This window comes from Mastigoproctus giganteus, chromosome 5, assembly GCF_048544385.1.
Source record: "Mastigoproctus giganteus isolate SK-2022 chromosome 5, ASM4854438v1, whole genome shotgun sequence".
NCBI classification, from domain to species: Eukaryota; Metazoa; Arthropoda; class Arachnida; order Uropygi; family Thelyphonidae; genus Mastigoproctus; species Mastigoproctus giganteus.
Window position 1 is genome coordinate 14,673,140 of NC_143579.1, and position 18,432 is coordinate 14,691,571.

At 36.0% G+C, this 18,432-nt stretch overlaps 1 protein-coding gene across 1 annotated transcript in view; it reads left to right on the forward strand.

The window, feature by feature from the left end:
* mh (DNA-dependent metalloprotease SPRTN) overlaps positions 1–18,432 on the forward strand; it is a 101,752-nt gene that overhangs the window by 64,782 nt on the left and 18,538 nt on the right. Inside the window, exon 7 of the mRNA XM_090373082.1 lies at positions 1,517–1,754. Within this exon, the coding sequence (XP_090229208.1) occupies positions 1,517–1,754 (238 nt within the window). The remainder of the gene's footprint in view (positions 1–1,516; positions 1,755–18,432) is intronic.

An 18,432-nucleotide genomic window follows, 5' to 3' on the forward strand; every position in this document is an offset into this window, starting at 1 on the left:
CAACGTGGCATTAAGGGCAAGTTACTGCCATGGATAAAAGGATGGTTAAATGGAAGAAGACAGAGTGGTTATCAGCGGGCACTGCCCTTCGTGAACTAATGTTATTAGTGGAGTTCCTGAGGGTTCAGTGCTGGGTCCATTGTTTTCAGTATTTGTCAGTGATATTGATGAAGGGAAATTAGGCTTAATATCTAAGTTGCAAATGATACAAAGGTTGGCAGGGTGGTTAACTTGGTGAGCTACTGCAAGAAGATCTAGTAAAATTGGGGTGAGAAATGGCAATTGAGTTTTAACACTGACAAATTCAAGATACTGCACATGCTTAGCAGTAACCTCAGATAACTTATCAACTGTGTGGTACTATACTCGTTAGTGGAGAATGAAAAAGACCTGGAGGTTATTGCGCAGTTATATAGGAAATTCTCTGATTAATGCAGACATGCTGCCATGCCAGTTCATGGAGTTTTCAGTGATATACAGAAACTTTGCTCTCAGGGATAAGGGGATGATTGCCCCTTTGTATAAGGCCATGGTTGGGCCACATCTTGAGTAAACTATATACAGATCTGGAGGCCGCGCTTTAGAATGATGTAGATTTCCTGGAACAGATGCAGAGAAGGGGTAACCAGATTGGTGAAGGGAAGGAAAGGGTTCTCTTACCTAGAAAGGCTTCATTTCTGCAATTGCAGCATCTCGAGACTAGGCACCTGCAGGGAGATCTGATTGAGGTGTTTAAAGCCTTGAATGGATTGAGTAAGCTGAATGTTAATTTCATTCTTCCACTTTCTGAGACTACAAACATGAAGGGGCATAAATTCAAGTTGAAGGATGGCTGCAGGTTAGATATGTGTGAAAGTTTGCCTTCAGCCAGTGGGTGGTTGATTGTTAGAACAGGCTTAGATCTGTTGTTGTGGAAGTAGATGTGTTGAATAAATTCAAAGGAGAACTAGACAAATTCTTGGAGGATACGGACGAGTAAACTGTTGGGGTGTTTTTTTTTTTTTTTTTTTTTTGGCTGATGCTATATAAGCATGCTTTCTTGCATCATTTGCCATTAATATCACTACTACTACTAAATAATGAAACCACAAATTAGTTTTTTTTTATTTTTTATTTCAGCATCCTGTCCGGTTAACATCACAGATGCTAACACTGCCTGTTTAAAATATCATATTTTCCATGAAATATGTAACTGAGATAAGGATTGTTTATTGTAGTTATATTATATTTTATGGCATAATTATATCCTATGAAACAGGAATGGCAATTTTTTATCATACTTAGGATAAAGCATTCCCTTTTATTTAAAAAATATTCCTTGGTAAACTTTTTTTCTTCTTAAGTAATCTTAAATCTTGCATGTTAAAAAATACAATCCTTTCTTCTATGCAAACAGGATAATTTTTTTTATTTAATTATTCTGCTGCTTTCTGAAGTTGCACTTATAAGATATTTACACTTATAATTTTGACTATTAATTTTGCTACTTTATTTATTTATTTGTTATTATTAACAGGTGTACCACAATTTTCATGCAGAAGTAGATCTGTACCGTACACATTGGTGGCGATGTAGTGGAATTTGCAAAACACGCCCTCCATATTATGGACTTGTAAAACGAGCAACAAATAGACCACCATCATCAAGAGATTTTTGGTGGAGCAATCATCAGCAGTCATGTGATGGAAAGTTTATTAAAATTAAAGAACCTGAACCCAAGAAAATTACAAAAAGAAAATTACCTACCCCTTCATGTAATGTTTACCATTATAAATTCAATAATTTTAAATTTGAAAGCTGTATGACTTCTGTATTTATTATATCAAGTACAGTAGAACCCTGTTAATTCGAACGTGACGGGATCACACTTGGTCCAGATTAGCGAAAGTTGGATTAACCGGAAGCTATCTTTAACGTACCAGTTTTTATTTAAAGTTACTAAATAACAAAATTTTAACTAAATTAGTTTTTATGTTAAATTAATAAAACAATATTTTAAAGTAAAAATTATAAAAAGTAAAACAGTAAGGTAAGTAAACAAAATACTGTACAAAGCAATAAAGTTTTAATGTAGAACATTATATTACACAAAATGAAACACAAAAATATTATAACACAAAACAAGTAACTATTTTCAAGAAGTTTACTTGAAACAATCCTCAATGTTTTTTTGCTTTAATTTTGAAACTTGTTTTCGAACCGGCCGCACGATCTTGCAACCACTTCAAGTTCATTTCATTATTATTCATTATGTATGTACTGTATTTCCCCATGTATAAGACGCACCTTAATTTTGGAGCCCGAAATTTGAAAAAAAATGTATTACATAAAGTTATTGTGGAAGTTCTCCACTAGTAATCCATTTGTTGACACCCACTAGTATTGCACTACTTCCGGTGGGTGCGGGACTTGTGCATTCATCATAAAATTCATACAACTCCTCATAACTTGAATTCAGCACTGTACGAAAATCTTTTCTGAGCCATTTCTGGGCAGAACGTGGCAAAACGTAACCTAATATACAGGTAACAAGTGCGAAACAATGAGTGCAAAGACAACAAGCGCTAAAAAGCAATGCAAGTAAAAAATGCAATGCAAGGAAATGCAAGTAAAAAAAATCTACAACCACTGTATAAGACGCACCCAGTTTTTTGACCCCAAATTTTTCGAAAAAAGGTGCGTCTTATACATGGGGAAATACGGTACTTGTCTAAGGTGACACCAGACTAAAGTCCATCTCCACCTGTATATTCTGTATTCAAGTAGAACCTCTGCAGATGGGCCTACAGTTTAAAATGTGTGATAAAAATGTTAACATAAAGGTCATTCCATTTTTCCATTTATTTGTACACACACACACAATTATTACATATATATACACAATATTTACAAAAAGATATATATACGATTTTATATACATTAACATTCTCGTTAATGTATATTATATTATACTATAGATATTATATTATACCTCCTGGTGCACTTCGTACGTGTATCCCAGAGTCAAGGGTGGCTCCTAGGCAAAGGCCCATCTCCACCTAGTTCATGTTTTGGCGTAGAACCTCAACAAATCTAGCCTAAAAACATTGACAGCTGTTGCCCAGTGCCCTTCTCTAGGCCCGGGTTTACATTATGTATTTGTGCCGAATGCACAAGTCCCGCACCCACCGGAAGTAGTGCAATACCAGTGGGTGTCAACAAATGAATTACTAGTGGAAAACTTCCACAAATTATCTTCACTTACACCCACTAATTATTATATTAAACAGATATATATACAATACTTTTTTTTTTTAAATATGCTCAGACTCTGAATTACTGAGAACCAAGAAAACAATACATAACATACATCTTTACAATAACAATTGACATAAATCTTGTCGATAACAATTGGCCAAAATCAATGCAACATTAATTAACATAAATCAACACAATAGCAATCCATATAAGTGAACACAATAACAATTAACTTAAATCTTCTGTTTACACTTAAAAACTGAAGACGCTATAAATCTGACCAACTATGTGTCCAGCTCACCTGCTAAATACTTACCCACTGTGTTTGTGGACTTTCAGGGCATGTTTGACACTTTATGGTGGGAAAGTGCCCTCAGGAGCTTGAGATCCACAGAGCATGATGCATATATCTACAGTGTTATGTGATTGTACTTTAGCGACAGACATATTTAGGTGGTGGCAAAACGTCTTATGTACTGGGCTCAGATTTCAAGAGGATGCCCCCAAGGATCAGTGTTGGGATCTCTCCTCTAGAATGCTGTGCTGGATCAATGGTTAACGTGGGAACACAATGGTATCAGTAAGATAGCCTATGCAGATGATTTGGTAATCATTGCTGATGGAAACACAAGGAGTATAACTGAAAAGAAAATACAGCCTATCTTGGATAACTTGATGTCATGGGCTACAGTCAACAAACTGAAAATATCCCCCATAAAACCAGTTTTATGACTTTTAAGAACCATTTTAGCCACAACAGACTGCCCATAATCCTACTAAATAATACCCAAATACCATATGTATCCCAAACTAAGTATTTGGGAATCACCTTAGATGATAAATTCAGATTTCTGCCCCATGTGTCAAAACTCAGGGACAAAATCCGTTTTTTCACAGCCTCGGTTATCAGAGTCTCAAGAAAAGAGTGGGGATTATCAAAGCTTATAAAAAATATTCATTTATTTCTGAACTGTCCATTGTACTCTCAACTTAGAATGGATTTAATGTTTGCAGTTCCAAACTTATTGGAGAACAATGTAAATATCTTAGTTGAAGACCGTAATAACTTTACTGCTCTGCAAATCTTCTCAAGATCAGTTTTCATATTAAGGACTCAGCTAAGAACTTTAGCTTCTTCTGGGAATTGACTTCACAAATACTATAAAACCATATTTTTGCCTATTATATATATCATACGCAGCAAGTGTTTGGTACCAAAAAGTATCAAAGGTAAAAGTGAAACAGAAACTTATTTCCACACAAAGATCAGTTCTTTTGACGATCAGTAATATTCCAAGGACTGTTTCAAACAACACACTCCAAATACTTGCCAGTACGATTCCTGTATATTTATATATTGCTTTTCGGGGATTGATTTACTACCTAAAAAAAGGACAGTCTAAGACAATGCTTGGAGTTACGACTGACCCAGCCAGCGACTTTAAAAGGGAGAAGAAAAAGTTTTGGAAGAAATTTACTGTTGTCTGGCAAAAAAGATGGGATGAGAGCAAATTTTGGCTTGTAACAAGAAAGTATATTGCGCAAGTGGAATTCTCAACAACTCCTGGAGTTATTTCGTGGTTTAAACCTTCTATGACAACTTCTTATCTGCTAACAGGGCATGGGTCCCTCCGGGCTAAGTTATTGGAGCGTGGCCTGGAGCCTGAGCCGTACTGCACATGTGGGGAATATGAAATGTGGATTCATGTACTTCTGAACTGTCAGTTGTACTCTCAACTTAGAACAGATTTAATGTCTGCGGTTCCAAACTTATTGGAGAAAAATGTAAATATCTTAGTTGAAAACCATAATAACTTTACTGCTCTGCAAATCTTCTCAAGATCAGTTTTCATATTGAGGACTCAGCTAAGAACTTCAGCTTCTGTGAACTTCAACTTCACAAATGACCAAAAGACAAAAGGTTTAAGTGTAAACAGAAGATTTAAGTTAATTGGTATTGTGTTGATTTATGTTAATGTTGCATTGATTTTGGCCAATTGTTATCGACAAGATTTATGTAAATTGTTATTGTAAAGATGTATGTTATATATTGTTTTCTTTGTTCTCAGTAATTCAGAGACTGAGCATTTTTAAAAAAAAAAGTATTGTATATATCTGTTTAATATAATAATTAGTGGGTATAATTATTATAATTAGTTATTATTATATAATAACTAATTATTATATAATAATATAATAATTAGTGGGTGTGGAAGTTCTCCACTAGAAATTCATTTGTTGACACCCACTAGTATTGCACTACATCCGGTGGGTGTGGGACTTGTGCATTCTGCACAAATACATAACATAAACCCAAGCCTAGAGAAGGGCAACAGCTGTCCTATATTGGCGATGGTAAAATACCTCGCACATGTATTTAGGCTAGATTTGTTGAGGTTCTCTGCCAAAACATGAACTAGGTGGAGATTGGCTTTTGCCTAGGAGCCACCCTTGACTCTGGGATACACGTACGAAGTGCACCAGGAGGTATAATATAATGTCTATAGTATAATATAATATACATTAATGAGAATGTTAATGTATATAAAATTGTATATATATATATATAGATAAGTGTAATAATTTTGTGTGTACAAATAAATGGAAAAAAATGGAATGTTTACACTTAAACCTTTTGTCTTTTGGTCCCAGAAGAAGCTGAAGTTCTTAGCTGAGTCCTCAATATGAAAACTGATCTTGAGAAGGTTTGCAGAGCAGTAAAGTTATTATGGTCTTCAACTAAGATATTTACATTGTTCTCCAATAAGTTTGGAACCGCAGACATTAAATCCGTTCTAAGTTGAGCGTATAATGGACAGTTCAGCAGTACATGAATCCACATTTCATATTCCCCACATGTGCAGTACGGATCAGGCTCCAGGCCATGCTCAAATAACTAAACAACATAAAGGTCAGAAGCTCACCAGCTGATGTGTCGTCCTGTCTCTCAAAATAAATCAGTAGCTTCTCCAGCATTCTGGTTGCTTCAGTGTGACTCGCGCCAGTTGTTTCCTCACACACACACTTCATCATTGGAGTTGTTTTCATTAGCTTGCAATGATGATGATGAGTATGCTTGCACAATGTCTTCCTCAGTGAGGATCTGATGTCCTAGATCATTATCACACATTATCCATGGGGCAATGTCTTCATTTGTTATGTCTGAACAACCCCTAAATGTTGAAATAACTGAACGAAATCATTGTCATCATTGAGGATCAGAAGACACATCCATTTCTTCCTCAGGTCTTTCCATTGGAACATCAGACCAACGTTTTTTTTTCCAGCATTTGATAAGGGTAGTCTTGTCAGTTTCATCCCAAGCTGCAACAGAAAAATAAATGACTGTCTTTATGTTGACATTTTTAAGGTCTATGAAGTTTGATTTTTCTTCAAGTGCCTCTTGTTTAACAGTGAGATTATCAACTTCTTTCTGTACCATCACTTCACAGCTTCTATAACTCCTTGATCCATAGGCTGTAATAGTTAGTGCAGTAATGTTGGGTTGCAAAAATTTTACAAAGATGTTGCCAGATCTCAGTTGTTCTTCTGCTAGGTGAGTTGGAATGTGTGTATTAAAAATGCCCATTGATAACATTTCACTTTATCAATGAATAAAACTGCTTTTTCTTCCACTCCTTGATCCCTTAAATATTTTTTAACTAAGGGAACAACCCAGATGAAAAACCAATCTTTAAAAAGATCGGAGCTCATCCAAGCTGATTTTTGTGAAGTGTACTTAGCTGGGAAAGCATTTAAGTTCATGTTTTTAAGAGTGCGGGGCTTAGCAGATTTTCCTATAAACATTGGTAACTTCAAATTCCCAGACGCATTACTGCACAAAAGCAATGTCACTCTTTCCTTACTCGATTTATGTCCTTTAGCTGAAGAGTCAAGTTTTGAGGCAAGTGTTTTTTTTTTTTTGTTTTTTTTTGGGTAACATTTTGAAAAATAAACCAGTCTCATCAGCATTAAAAATTTGGGATGGAACTATACTTTCTTCACTAATAAACTTGAGAAGCTGTACTTTAAATTCTTCACTTGCAGCACAATCACCAGAAAGACTTTCACATGTAATTCCGAGCTGTCAGATTCCATGATGCTACTTCCACCTTGATTAACACCCCAAACTCACAGTAAAAGATGGGTCACCTCCTAACTTTTCGTCAAGGCTAAGAGCCCTTGATTGAAGGATTGGGCCTGAAAAAGGAACCCCTTGCTCTTGTTCTTGACAAAACCAAATGTATAAGGCCTCATCCAAATTTTCATTTTTTGCCTGCTTAATGGTAGCTCTATTTCCTAAGCTGTCTGTGGTCACCAATTTTGCACAAAAGTTTTCGATTGCTTTCCTGTTTATTTTCCAATTGGAAACGGTTTGTATTTCCACCCCTATATTGAGAGCGATCTTTTTTAAACTTTCCCCCTTATCAATGCAAAAAAAGCATGTTCGGTTTTTGTTCCATCAACACAGTAACACTCTTTCTTTTTGTTGCCATCTCCTGTTAACCCAAAACCACAAAAAACACACTAAAGAACTGAGGTAAGATGTACGTGTGGACATTGCTAGCTGTAGCTGTCAACTAAATAGTCCAGCACTCGAGATTACCCTATGATTGTCTCCGACCATACCATGTGGTCTGGTCAGATTTCTGGAAGTCACAACCATAAAACAATAAAAAGAATTAGCAGTCCCCCTGTTTATTAGGCTTTTCTGTTAGTGCAATCTATTATAAACTGATAGTAAACACGATCTCACTGAATTTGCGATAACACCGGCAGCTGTAATTCTTGGGTTTTTACGTTATTATGGTGAAATACATTTCCCCTTCTGTGAAATCTTCGATCATATCAAAAACATAAATAAATTTTCAGAATGTTCTCTTCATTCCTATTTTTTAAGTTTCATAACTTGTTACTTCGTTCTCACTTGCGTGTATCGTGTTAGTTGCAATTTGTGCATGCGGTGTTCTTTGTTATTGATTGCTTATCTTTTTTACTGTTTTAAATTTTAAACCCCCTCCCAAACGTCAGTGAACAGAAATATATTTTTTTGATAGTTCAAATTTACCCCTGACTGAAAATCCAGTCCGGATCATCGGAGTCTGGATTAAAGGGGTTCTACTGTATGTGCAACCTATCACAAAAACATTTCACCTGCAACATCTCACCCCCCCCCCAGAGTATTGTTGCAAATGAAATGTTATGTGCTTGCATTATATCGTTACTGTCTTAGTGGTTATGTGCCTTTTTAATACTGTGTGGATTTTTTTTAAATTCTTTTAATTGCTATGTGAAAACTGTAGTTTAGATAAACAGTAAAATCACTTAAATTCCATATTGAATAACAGTAAGCAATGATAACTCTAAGTACAGTTGATCCACCAAAATTTGGCAACCTCTGGACCTAATCCTTTCAAGGTCTTGGAATTTTCCAGATGTCAGGTGATCATATTATAATCATAAAAAAAAGTGAAAAATACTGCATTTCTATACAGCAACTTATTATGTAGTATTGTTCAAGCATAGCATTTTTCAAGAGAAAGGTAACATATGGAAAAGTGCAGTAAATATTGCACAGAACAGTAAAATAATTTCCCCTTCCAACATATACCATACTGTGTATGGTATATTTAGGAAGAGAAAGTCCTGATGTTGAGCATCTTTGACAGCACAACTCTTCCTACAGTAGATAATAATTTGTGTATGCATTTCAGATGACCGCAGGCCTTTGAGCCACTGCCTTTTCTTTTAGGCAACATATGGGCAAATAAAAATAGATGGAAGTTTCTGCATTCATATTGTTTACAAAGAACAGTCTAGAGGTTCTAAAAATGCTTAGAAATTTTAGATTCACTGAATATTCATGTGTTTAGTGAATTGTCCTCAGCCTAATTTTTCATATACAAAGCATGGAATGTATAAAGTCAAAATAATCCATCATTAATGTTCATAAATAGACTGTGACCTAACAAATTTCTTAATGTTGTTGGAGCATAATAAAAAACTTTTATGGTCCTGAGATGAAACCTCAATAATTTTTCATCTGTAATGTCAAATGGCCAGTGTCATAACTGAACTGATACTAGGGTGGTTTGCAGAAATCACTCATTTTTCTAAACTTACCTGGAAAATAGGTACAGTCTGTCCTCGTATAGCACGATAGTTGTGTTCCTAGAAACCCTCGTGCAATGCAAAATCGTGCAATATAAACAACAGGCCCTATGGGAAAAGTGGGGTTAGGTGCCGACCACCCAAGATTGAACACACATTTGGAACCAAAACATTACCAAACACAATAAATAATCGGGTAATTTTAATCGTTATAAAATACTTACTTATTTTATAACGATTAAAATACGTAATAAAAAATATAATATATTATAATAAAGTATTTTTAGTATTTTTTAATACTAAAAAAGTATTTTTTACGAATAAAATATGTATTTTATTCGTAAAAAATTTATTATATTAAATAAAATAGTCGTAATAAAATACTTACGTATTTTATAATACGTAAGTATAAATTATAATACGTAAGTCATAATAAAATGCTTACGTATTTTATTACGACTATTACGTAATAAAATATTGCTAATGCTTTTGCTTCTATCGTAAGCAAACTTGTTTTTTGTTTGATTTTCTATCCAAACAGATGACAGCCGTTCCATCTCTTCCAATTCTTTGTGTCTTAATCTAATGGATTTTAATTACACTTTGAGTTGTTCCTGCTATGAAAGTTGTTTTTATTTTCTCCGCATTCTTTGTAATTCTCAGCATTGTCTCATTTAGGTCTGTAGCACATGCAATATCACATGGTCTTTCATTTCGCTCAAAGCGTTTCACAATTTCATATTTTTTTCTCTATCGACAGAGGCGGACTGGCCATAAGCCTTACCGGGGAAACCCCGGTGGGTCGGAGTGATTTTGGCCATAAACCATAGTATGAGGCCACTATAAATATTCCTGGGTAAGAATTTTTGACTCAGTCCGCCTCTGTTTATCGATAATTGCTTTTCTTTTTCTCTCTGAATCTGCAGTGTCTTCACCAGGACGCTTCCTTTTCACACCTTTTAAGTATTTTACTCATTTTTAAGGAATAAAGCGCAATTACAAAACAAGGAAGCACGCTTGATACACATAAACAAAGCTGCACGCGTATAGCAACTGAATAAACAACGCCGTAAAGGCCGAGATACACTATTAACACCCCACATTTTACTAAAGCACATTTCTGGGGGTTACTACCATAAAACAATAAAAACAATTTCCAGTTTCGTTTCTGCTAGTGGAATCTGTTATAAACTGGTAGTAAACTCCATCTAATTGCATTTGCGATATATCGATAGCTAGAATTGTGTTGGTTTTTACATTATTATGGTGAAATGTGTTTCCCCTTCACTGATATAAAACACATAAATACATTTTCAGAATCTTCTGCATTCCTATCGTGTTGCATTCGGTTGGGGTGATTCCTCGTTCGACTGCCAGTGCATTTGCATCGATTCAAGATAATTAATGAAGGTGGAAGGGGGTTTGAATTAGTATTCACCATATAGTGCAAGGAAACCACAGGATTTTGCTGTACTTGCTGGGAGGAGGGGAAAGTAAATAAGTAGATTTGACCTTAGTCAGGGGTATGTATCACTTGGCAGGTACACAAGATACTTGATTCCCTGAAAAGCTCCCAGTTACATTTGTTCTAGGGTAAGCACTCATTCCTTCAGTGCCTCAAATTCTTCTCATGATGCACCAAGTTTTAATTGGAGATTGTTACATTCCTTACATCAGTACAAAGAAAAGAATCATCACTACCTGAGCTTGGTTTGTCTACTAGACCAATCTTATAATACATGCCACAGGCTAGACAAGCAACGAACTCATGACTTGTAATGGAAATGCCTGTGGGCATTTCCATCCGAGTCATGGTGTCCTTGAACAATGTATTGAAAGTGGATCTTGTAAAATTTGAACTGCTGGTATCCACTAGTGAAGTTAAAATTAAGCTATAAAGTAACTGGAAAAATTTAACTTAGCAGAGATACTTTAGAGAAGTTAAAAATTAAATTTATAATATATTTCACAAATTACTGAAATAAGATTTGAAAATTACAGTAATTAAATTTATATAAAAATTTTTTGTACTAGACACCTCATTTTAATTCCCTCAGTTTGCTTAGCCAGAGCTGACTTAAAACAATGTCTGCTCTCTTTGACTGCCTACAGTAGAATCTCAAAATTGCCAAAATGTTTGAATTAGGGGAATTACATATAACAAATTTTATGTGCATAATTATCAGTTTAGACTGATAATTATGCACATAAAATTTAAATTAAATTTAAGTGCAGCAAAACACTGGATTCCATGTATATTTTGCACATTAGCTAGTTTATTGATGACAAGATTGGAAATAAATGTTTCCTGCACCAGGTCACATTCATTCACTAAATAAAATTGCATTAATGTTGATGTTTCAGATCTTTTAGTATTCTGTTTTCATGACCAATTGCTAGACTAGTAGTGACTAGACCCCTCAGAGGACAGATATGAAGAGTTTATCTGCCTTCTGAAGAGTTTGGGAGGTTGGCATAAAAGTGTGATCTGCTGAGCTGTATGTTATTTTCTGTAGCTAATTCAATGCATGTATCAAAACTGGTCAACAGCATGTATTTGTGTTTGCCCAGATTTCTTTGAATGGCTCCTTGTTTTTTTCTTAATCTTTTGAGACACTATAATTTTGCTATCAATTAGAAATTTGAAATCATTTTCCTTTTTTGCAGTTAACTTATTTCATCTTCTTGGCTCATTCAGTTACTCAGGAACAATGATATTAGTTCTTCACTCTGCTTAACTTTGCCACCTAGTTTCAGAATCTTTTAAAAAATCCTCCTTCTCCTCCCCATGCAATTTCAGTATAATTTTTTCTATTAGATTTCAATGAGTTTGCAGGATGGATCTCAGGCTTTAGCAAGAGAAAACCCTTTTTAAACATATTTTAAAGTTGTAGCTTTTAATATAATTATGACTTCAGCTTGTTTGCATTACCACATAAACAAGATTTGTACAGTATCATAATTTGATCTGAATTACATTTTGGTCCATTGGTTGCATTAGAAGTGTGCAGTTAGTAGAATGAAACATTGTTACATCTGTCATCACTTAGAAACTTATCTACATCTGGATTATTATTATTATTATTTCTTATGGCAAAAAATGAGGATACATTTGTAACAATGTCAAAAAAAAAATAAATAAATTACAATAAGTCTAAAAACAATATTTACAGAAAAAAATTATAAGTAACATTTGATGAATTAAAATGTAATGTCCAGTTTATTCAGCCACTTAATAGCATCATCAGTAACACTATGTAGATCTTGTATGGAGCCTTCAAATCTCCTCTTTGGGCACTCCGAGATGACATGCTGGATGGTCTGGGGCACGTTGTCACAGTCGCAGAATGGGTTTTCAGTTTTTCCCCACTTATGCAGCCAAAACTTGCATCTTCCGTGATTTGTTCGGATTCTGTTCAGGGATGTCCATTCCTTTCTTGGTAAGTTGAAACCTGGAACAGCTCTGCATGGATCACTGACTAAGCCCAGGTGGTCAGGATTTGAAGTAGTCCAGTCTTCGCGCCAAGTCTGGTCAGCATTAAAATGTGACTTGATAAGTTTCTCGCCTAGCTTCCATGAGGGGTTCCTAGACTTCAAACTCTCCGGCTTCTGGGGGTTGCAATCCTGATGTATGGGCAAGTGAGGATTTCTTTGACATTTCTGCCATTCTTTCAGCAAGGCTATTTCTCTTCTTATATGAGGGGGATAGATGTTAGATAACACTGGTAGCCATTTTAAAGGTGTCGATTTAATGGTGCCTGATATTGTCCTCATTGTGTCATTCAGTTGGATATCAACTTTTACAGAGTGTGCACTATTAAGCCATACGGGGCAACAATATTCTGCAACTGAGTAGACTAGGGCAAGGGCTGATGTTCGTAGCACCGTTGCGTTTGCTCCCCAGCCTGTTCCACTGAGTTTATGCAAGATGTTATTCCTAGTTTTTATCTTTGCTGCAATATTACAAAGGTGTTGTTTATACGTCAGTGTTCGGTCCATTATAATTCCCAGATATTTTGGGAAAGGGTTGTGTTTCAGTCGTTGACCTTTATATTCCACTTGTGGCATATAGTTAGCCCTATGATTATCCAGATGAAAACAGCTAACTTCGGTTTTATTTAAATTAGGTTTAAGTCGCCATGTGTGAAAATATTTATTCAGGTTATGAAGATCCTTTGTAAGTACAATTTCGGCTGCATTGAAGTCAGTAGACTGGGCAGTCAGGGCTATGTCATCTGCATACATGAATTTCCTAGAAGCAGTTGTTGGAAGATCTGCAGTATAGATATTAAATAATAATGGGGCTAGAACTGATCCTTGTGGTAAACCATCATTTAATATATAGGGCTTGCTCACTCTGCCGTTTAAGTGTACTTCAAACACTCTGTTGCATAACATATTGTTAAGTAGGATCGCGAGGGGCTTACAAGGAATAATCTTCAAAAATTTCAGAATCATTCCTTGTCGCCATACTGTGTCATAAGCTGATGTCAAGTCCACAAAGACTGCAATGGTCTTCTTCTTATCTTGGAATCCGTTCTCGATATGGCTGGTAAGTGCCAGTACCTGATCGCAGCAGCTTCGGCCTGGTCGGAATCCGGCTTGTTCAATTGGTATGTGTTGGAAGGTTGTGGATGAAATTCTATTGTAAACCATTCTTTCAATTAATTTATAACATATATTTAAAAGTGCAATTGGGCGATAATCTTCAGGGCAAGATCCACTTTTCCCAGGCTTTAGGATGGCAACTATTTTAGTTCTCTTAAACAAAGACGGGAACCTACCATTCTGCAAGATGTCATTAAAAAATTTAACTAGCCAATTCAGAGCTCTTGGACCACAATGTTTCAGGAACTCTGGATATATTCCGTCCACTCCGGCTGCTTTGCCTGGTTTTATTTCCTTCAGAGCTGTTGAAATCTCTGCAATTGTGAATTCTCCTGAGAATTTGGGAGGTTGGTTCAGCCAAGGATAGTCTAGTTCTTAATTCCTTCTTAAGTTTTTTGACTTCAACTTTGTTAGTATCGGTTGGTCTCTTGGAAATGTTGACAATTCAATTACTTTTCCTGGGGATACTTCTGAGCTCTTATTAATATATTTGGGAGTACTACTTCCGAGTTTCCTCAGAAGTGTCCATGCTTTTCTGCTTGAGTGTTGGAAATTCATACCTGCTGTCATTATGTTCCATTTTTCTTTCCTAGCAGAGTCTAAGCATTGCAATAGTTCATCAGCAATTTCTGTTCTATTGCTAAGTTGGTATTCTTCATATAGCTCATCACATCTTCTGTTCCAGCCAGGAATGTATTCTTTCCTATATCCTCTGGGAATATGTTTCTTTGCTATGGAGCATATTAAACCAACAAATCGCTTATAATTGTCGGTTTTTGATGGGATCCATTGAATATTGTGATCCACTTCATTAGTGAAGGCTTCCCAGTGAGCTTTTCCAAAGTTCCAGCAAGGTACAGGCTTTGATCTTACTATTGGAACTTCGGTGCAAATTTTTACAAGAATTGGTCTATGCTGACTACGAGGAAAATTATTCAAAACTTTCCTGCTACACTGCAAAGGTCTTCCGCACTCATCTCTTGAGACAAAACAGAGGTCTGGGTTGGTATATTTGTTCCATCTGCCTGAGTGAAAGGAACCTTTCTCTTTTGCATCATACATTAAGAAAACATCCTCGACTTCAGACCAGGCCATCACACCAAGGCCATCTGCATTAGTGTCAGCATAGCCCCAAAGAGTGCTCCTACTGTTGAAATCTCCCATAATAATTGATGAATGATGCACATTCTGGATAGCTTCTTTACACCAAGGTCGAGATGGTGGTTTATAGATATTTATTATTTCCAGGCCCATCACCCCAACCCTGGTAGTGAAAATGTCATTAGTGCTTATGTCCAAAATTTCTATTTGGTCAATTTTATTTCGGATATGCGTAGTGGTACCATAGCTTTTATGGAAAGTAGCCGCGACAAGGCTGTATCCTGGTAATTTACATCTAGAGTAAAGTTGGTTTTGATCTTCACAGTGTGTTTCTTGTAGCAGCACAACATCTACATGGTAGTCGTTAAGCACTTTTAAGAGGTAGTCACTTTTTGATCGGCTTATACCCTCAATATTAAGTTGAAGAATATTCAGAGGGTGTCCTATGTTCTTTGTTGTTGTTTGGTTCTGAAAGGAGCCATTTAGATTAGGATAATGTTCCATGTTCTAAGTATTAATATAATGTATCCTCTAATTGCTGGGATATCCAAAAGCAGAGCTCGAGGTCCAGCAGCCAACGCAATTGCTCACTTAGCACCACCCAGGAGACACGTGTAGGGCAATTTAAGGTTATTCCTACGGACGTGTAGCAACGTTTGTCTCCCTACATCTGGATGATCTGGTGCATTTTCAAGAATTAACAAAACCTTTTCTGCTGTTTTTATTTCTTTCAGGCATATTTTTCCAGGTGGAAATAGTGAAACCATTCACGAACTGTTGACTAAACTTTTTTGTAGCCTTTGCAGAGAACAGGGTGTGAGCAGTTTTTGAAAGCCTGTTGTTTCAGCGATTTTCCTCTCACCAAGAAACATGGTTTGTGTGGAATTCACCCACACAAATTTTGCTGATTTTGTGACCTGGTGCATAATCTATATTTTTATCAGCTGAAGTTTTCTTTGATAAAAGTTTCCAAAATAAGTCATTCTCATAAATAAAATTATTTAGTGATTCGTTATGTGTTTCAGGACTCAAACTCATTTCATTTAATGCTTTAAATAAATTTGTGTTGAAAATTTTCAACAATATCAGTATCACTATAAAGTCTGACATTGCCTTATGGACAAATACCTAATTCCACACTGCTTTTTAAATTTGTTGATTCACCCAACACTAGCCTTGAAATCATTTTCTGAAATTTGTAAATAAAAAAAAAAAAATTTGCTTTCATACTAATATTTCTCCACATGGTAGATGACTTTCATCAACCGGTGAAATACCACCACTTTGCTTTATTGGAGGCTTGAAGTGGTGAAACACATGTTTAGTCTCTAGTGCAAAGTTTCCAGCATCCCCCTTCCCCCATACTTCTCCTTCAACCCATGCACAGTACTATAGGTTTTGATACCTTTCGTGTTTGGGGTTTTCATAAAAAAAATATATCAGTTTTATTATGATCATCCTTGAAGGAATTGGGTATATGAGGCATTTTCTGCTAAACTGTTCAAAAAAAAGTGTCTTGCTTATGCCTGTTGTTCAAGGTAAAGAGAGCAGTGCACTGCAACAAAGTATAACATGTTTAGGCATGTCTAATCCGTACCTCTGTACAAGAAGCTGCCTTCTTCACTGCAGCTCTCTTATTTTTTTAGTCAACTAGTAACAAAGACATGTTTCACATATTGTATTTAAAAACAAAAGAATGCACACGAACAACGTGTGTTAAACTACTTTAAAATTGGAAAAACTGCACATGAAACATTAGCATTAGTAGAGGCATGTGATGCAAGAAAGCAAGTTATACAACATTAGCCAAAAAAAAAACTTTCCATTTCACCCATCCATTCATTCCAAATGTTTGTCTAGTTCTGCCTTAAATTTGTTTAAGTTATCAACTTCCACAACAACAAATGGAAGTTTGTTCCAGAAATCAACTACCCGCTGGCTAAAGACAAATTTCTGCACATCTATTTGACAGCTGTCTTTCCTGAATTTCAGTTTATGCCCCCTCAGGTTTGTAATCTTAGCAAGAAGAAGAATCCCATCAGCATTGAGCCTGCTCAATCCATGAAGGCCTTATATGCCTCAATCAGATCACCTTGCAGGTGCCTAGTCTCCAACCTCTGCAATTTGCAGAACTCAAGCCTTTCTTTGTAAGAGCACCCCTTTGTTCCCCTCACCAGTCTTGTCGCTCATCCCTGTACTCATTCTAGCAAGTGTATATCCTTCCTAAAATGAGGCTTCCAGACCTGTACACGATACTCAAGGTCTAGGGATAATCACCTCCTTATCCCTGCTCGCAAAATTCCTGTATATTCATTGACAAGATCCCATGACTTACTCTGGCAGCCTGTCTGCACTGCTCAGAAAACTTCATATCTGACTGCACAATCACCCCCAGGTTTCTTTCACTCTCCACTACCCTGAGTGTAACACCACCCAGTTGGTACATTTCTCTGGGTTGATTTTAAAATAGCATTTGATCGTTTATGATCATTTGATTTTAAGATCAAAAAACATTTCATCTTAAAATAGCATATGGGAACTTTGAAATGTCCCATATGCAGGTTTTCACCTGGTACCATTATTTAAAAGAAGATAAAGCAATCTGCAGAAAGAGATTGACATTCTGGACTGCCCTGAACTGTTGAAATCACGTCTGAAGTGCAAAAGTTGGTACAAAATGACTAAAGACTTACAGTTTATGAAATCACTGAAGAAACTTATATCTGTGTTGGATTGGGTCATTCCGTTTTAATGGAAACTTTCCACACAAGGGTGCATTTCTGCAGAGTTTATGCCACAGCTGATAGCAGAAAACAATGTGAACACTGCCAGAAACCACTTCTGATTTTTTTTTTTTTAATGTGTAACTAGATGTAGTTATTCCTGTGATGTTCCTTCAAAAGGATGTCAGAAGGATTTTGAAAAATCGTGATGCTAAGAAAGCTCCAGGTCCTGATGGTATTTCTCTATGTGTTCCCAAAACCTGTGCTCCTGAACTTACTCCTGTTCTTTGCTGCCTTTTTTCACTTACTTATTCAAAAGGTGTTTTTCCTTCTGCTTGGAAATTTTCTCATATCCAGCCAGTTCCTAAAAAGGGTGACAAATCACCCCATCCAATTATCATCCCAAATGTCATTATCATCTATGTGTTCCCAAAACCTGTGCTCCTGAACTTACTCCTGTTCTTTGCTGCCTTTTTTCACTTACTTATTCAAAAGGTGTTTTTCCTTCTGCTTGGAAATTTTCTCATATCCAGCCAGTTCCTAAAAAGGGTGACAAATCACCCCATCCAATTATCATCCCATTGCAATTCTACTATTACTTCTACTCTTTCTAAAGTAATGGAGAAATCAATTAACTGCCAACTCTTAAACT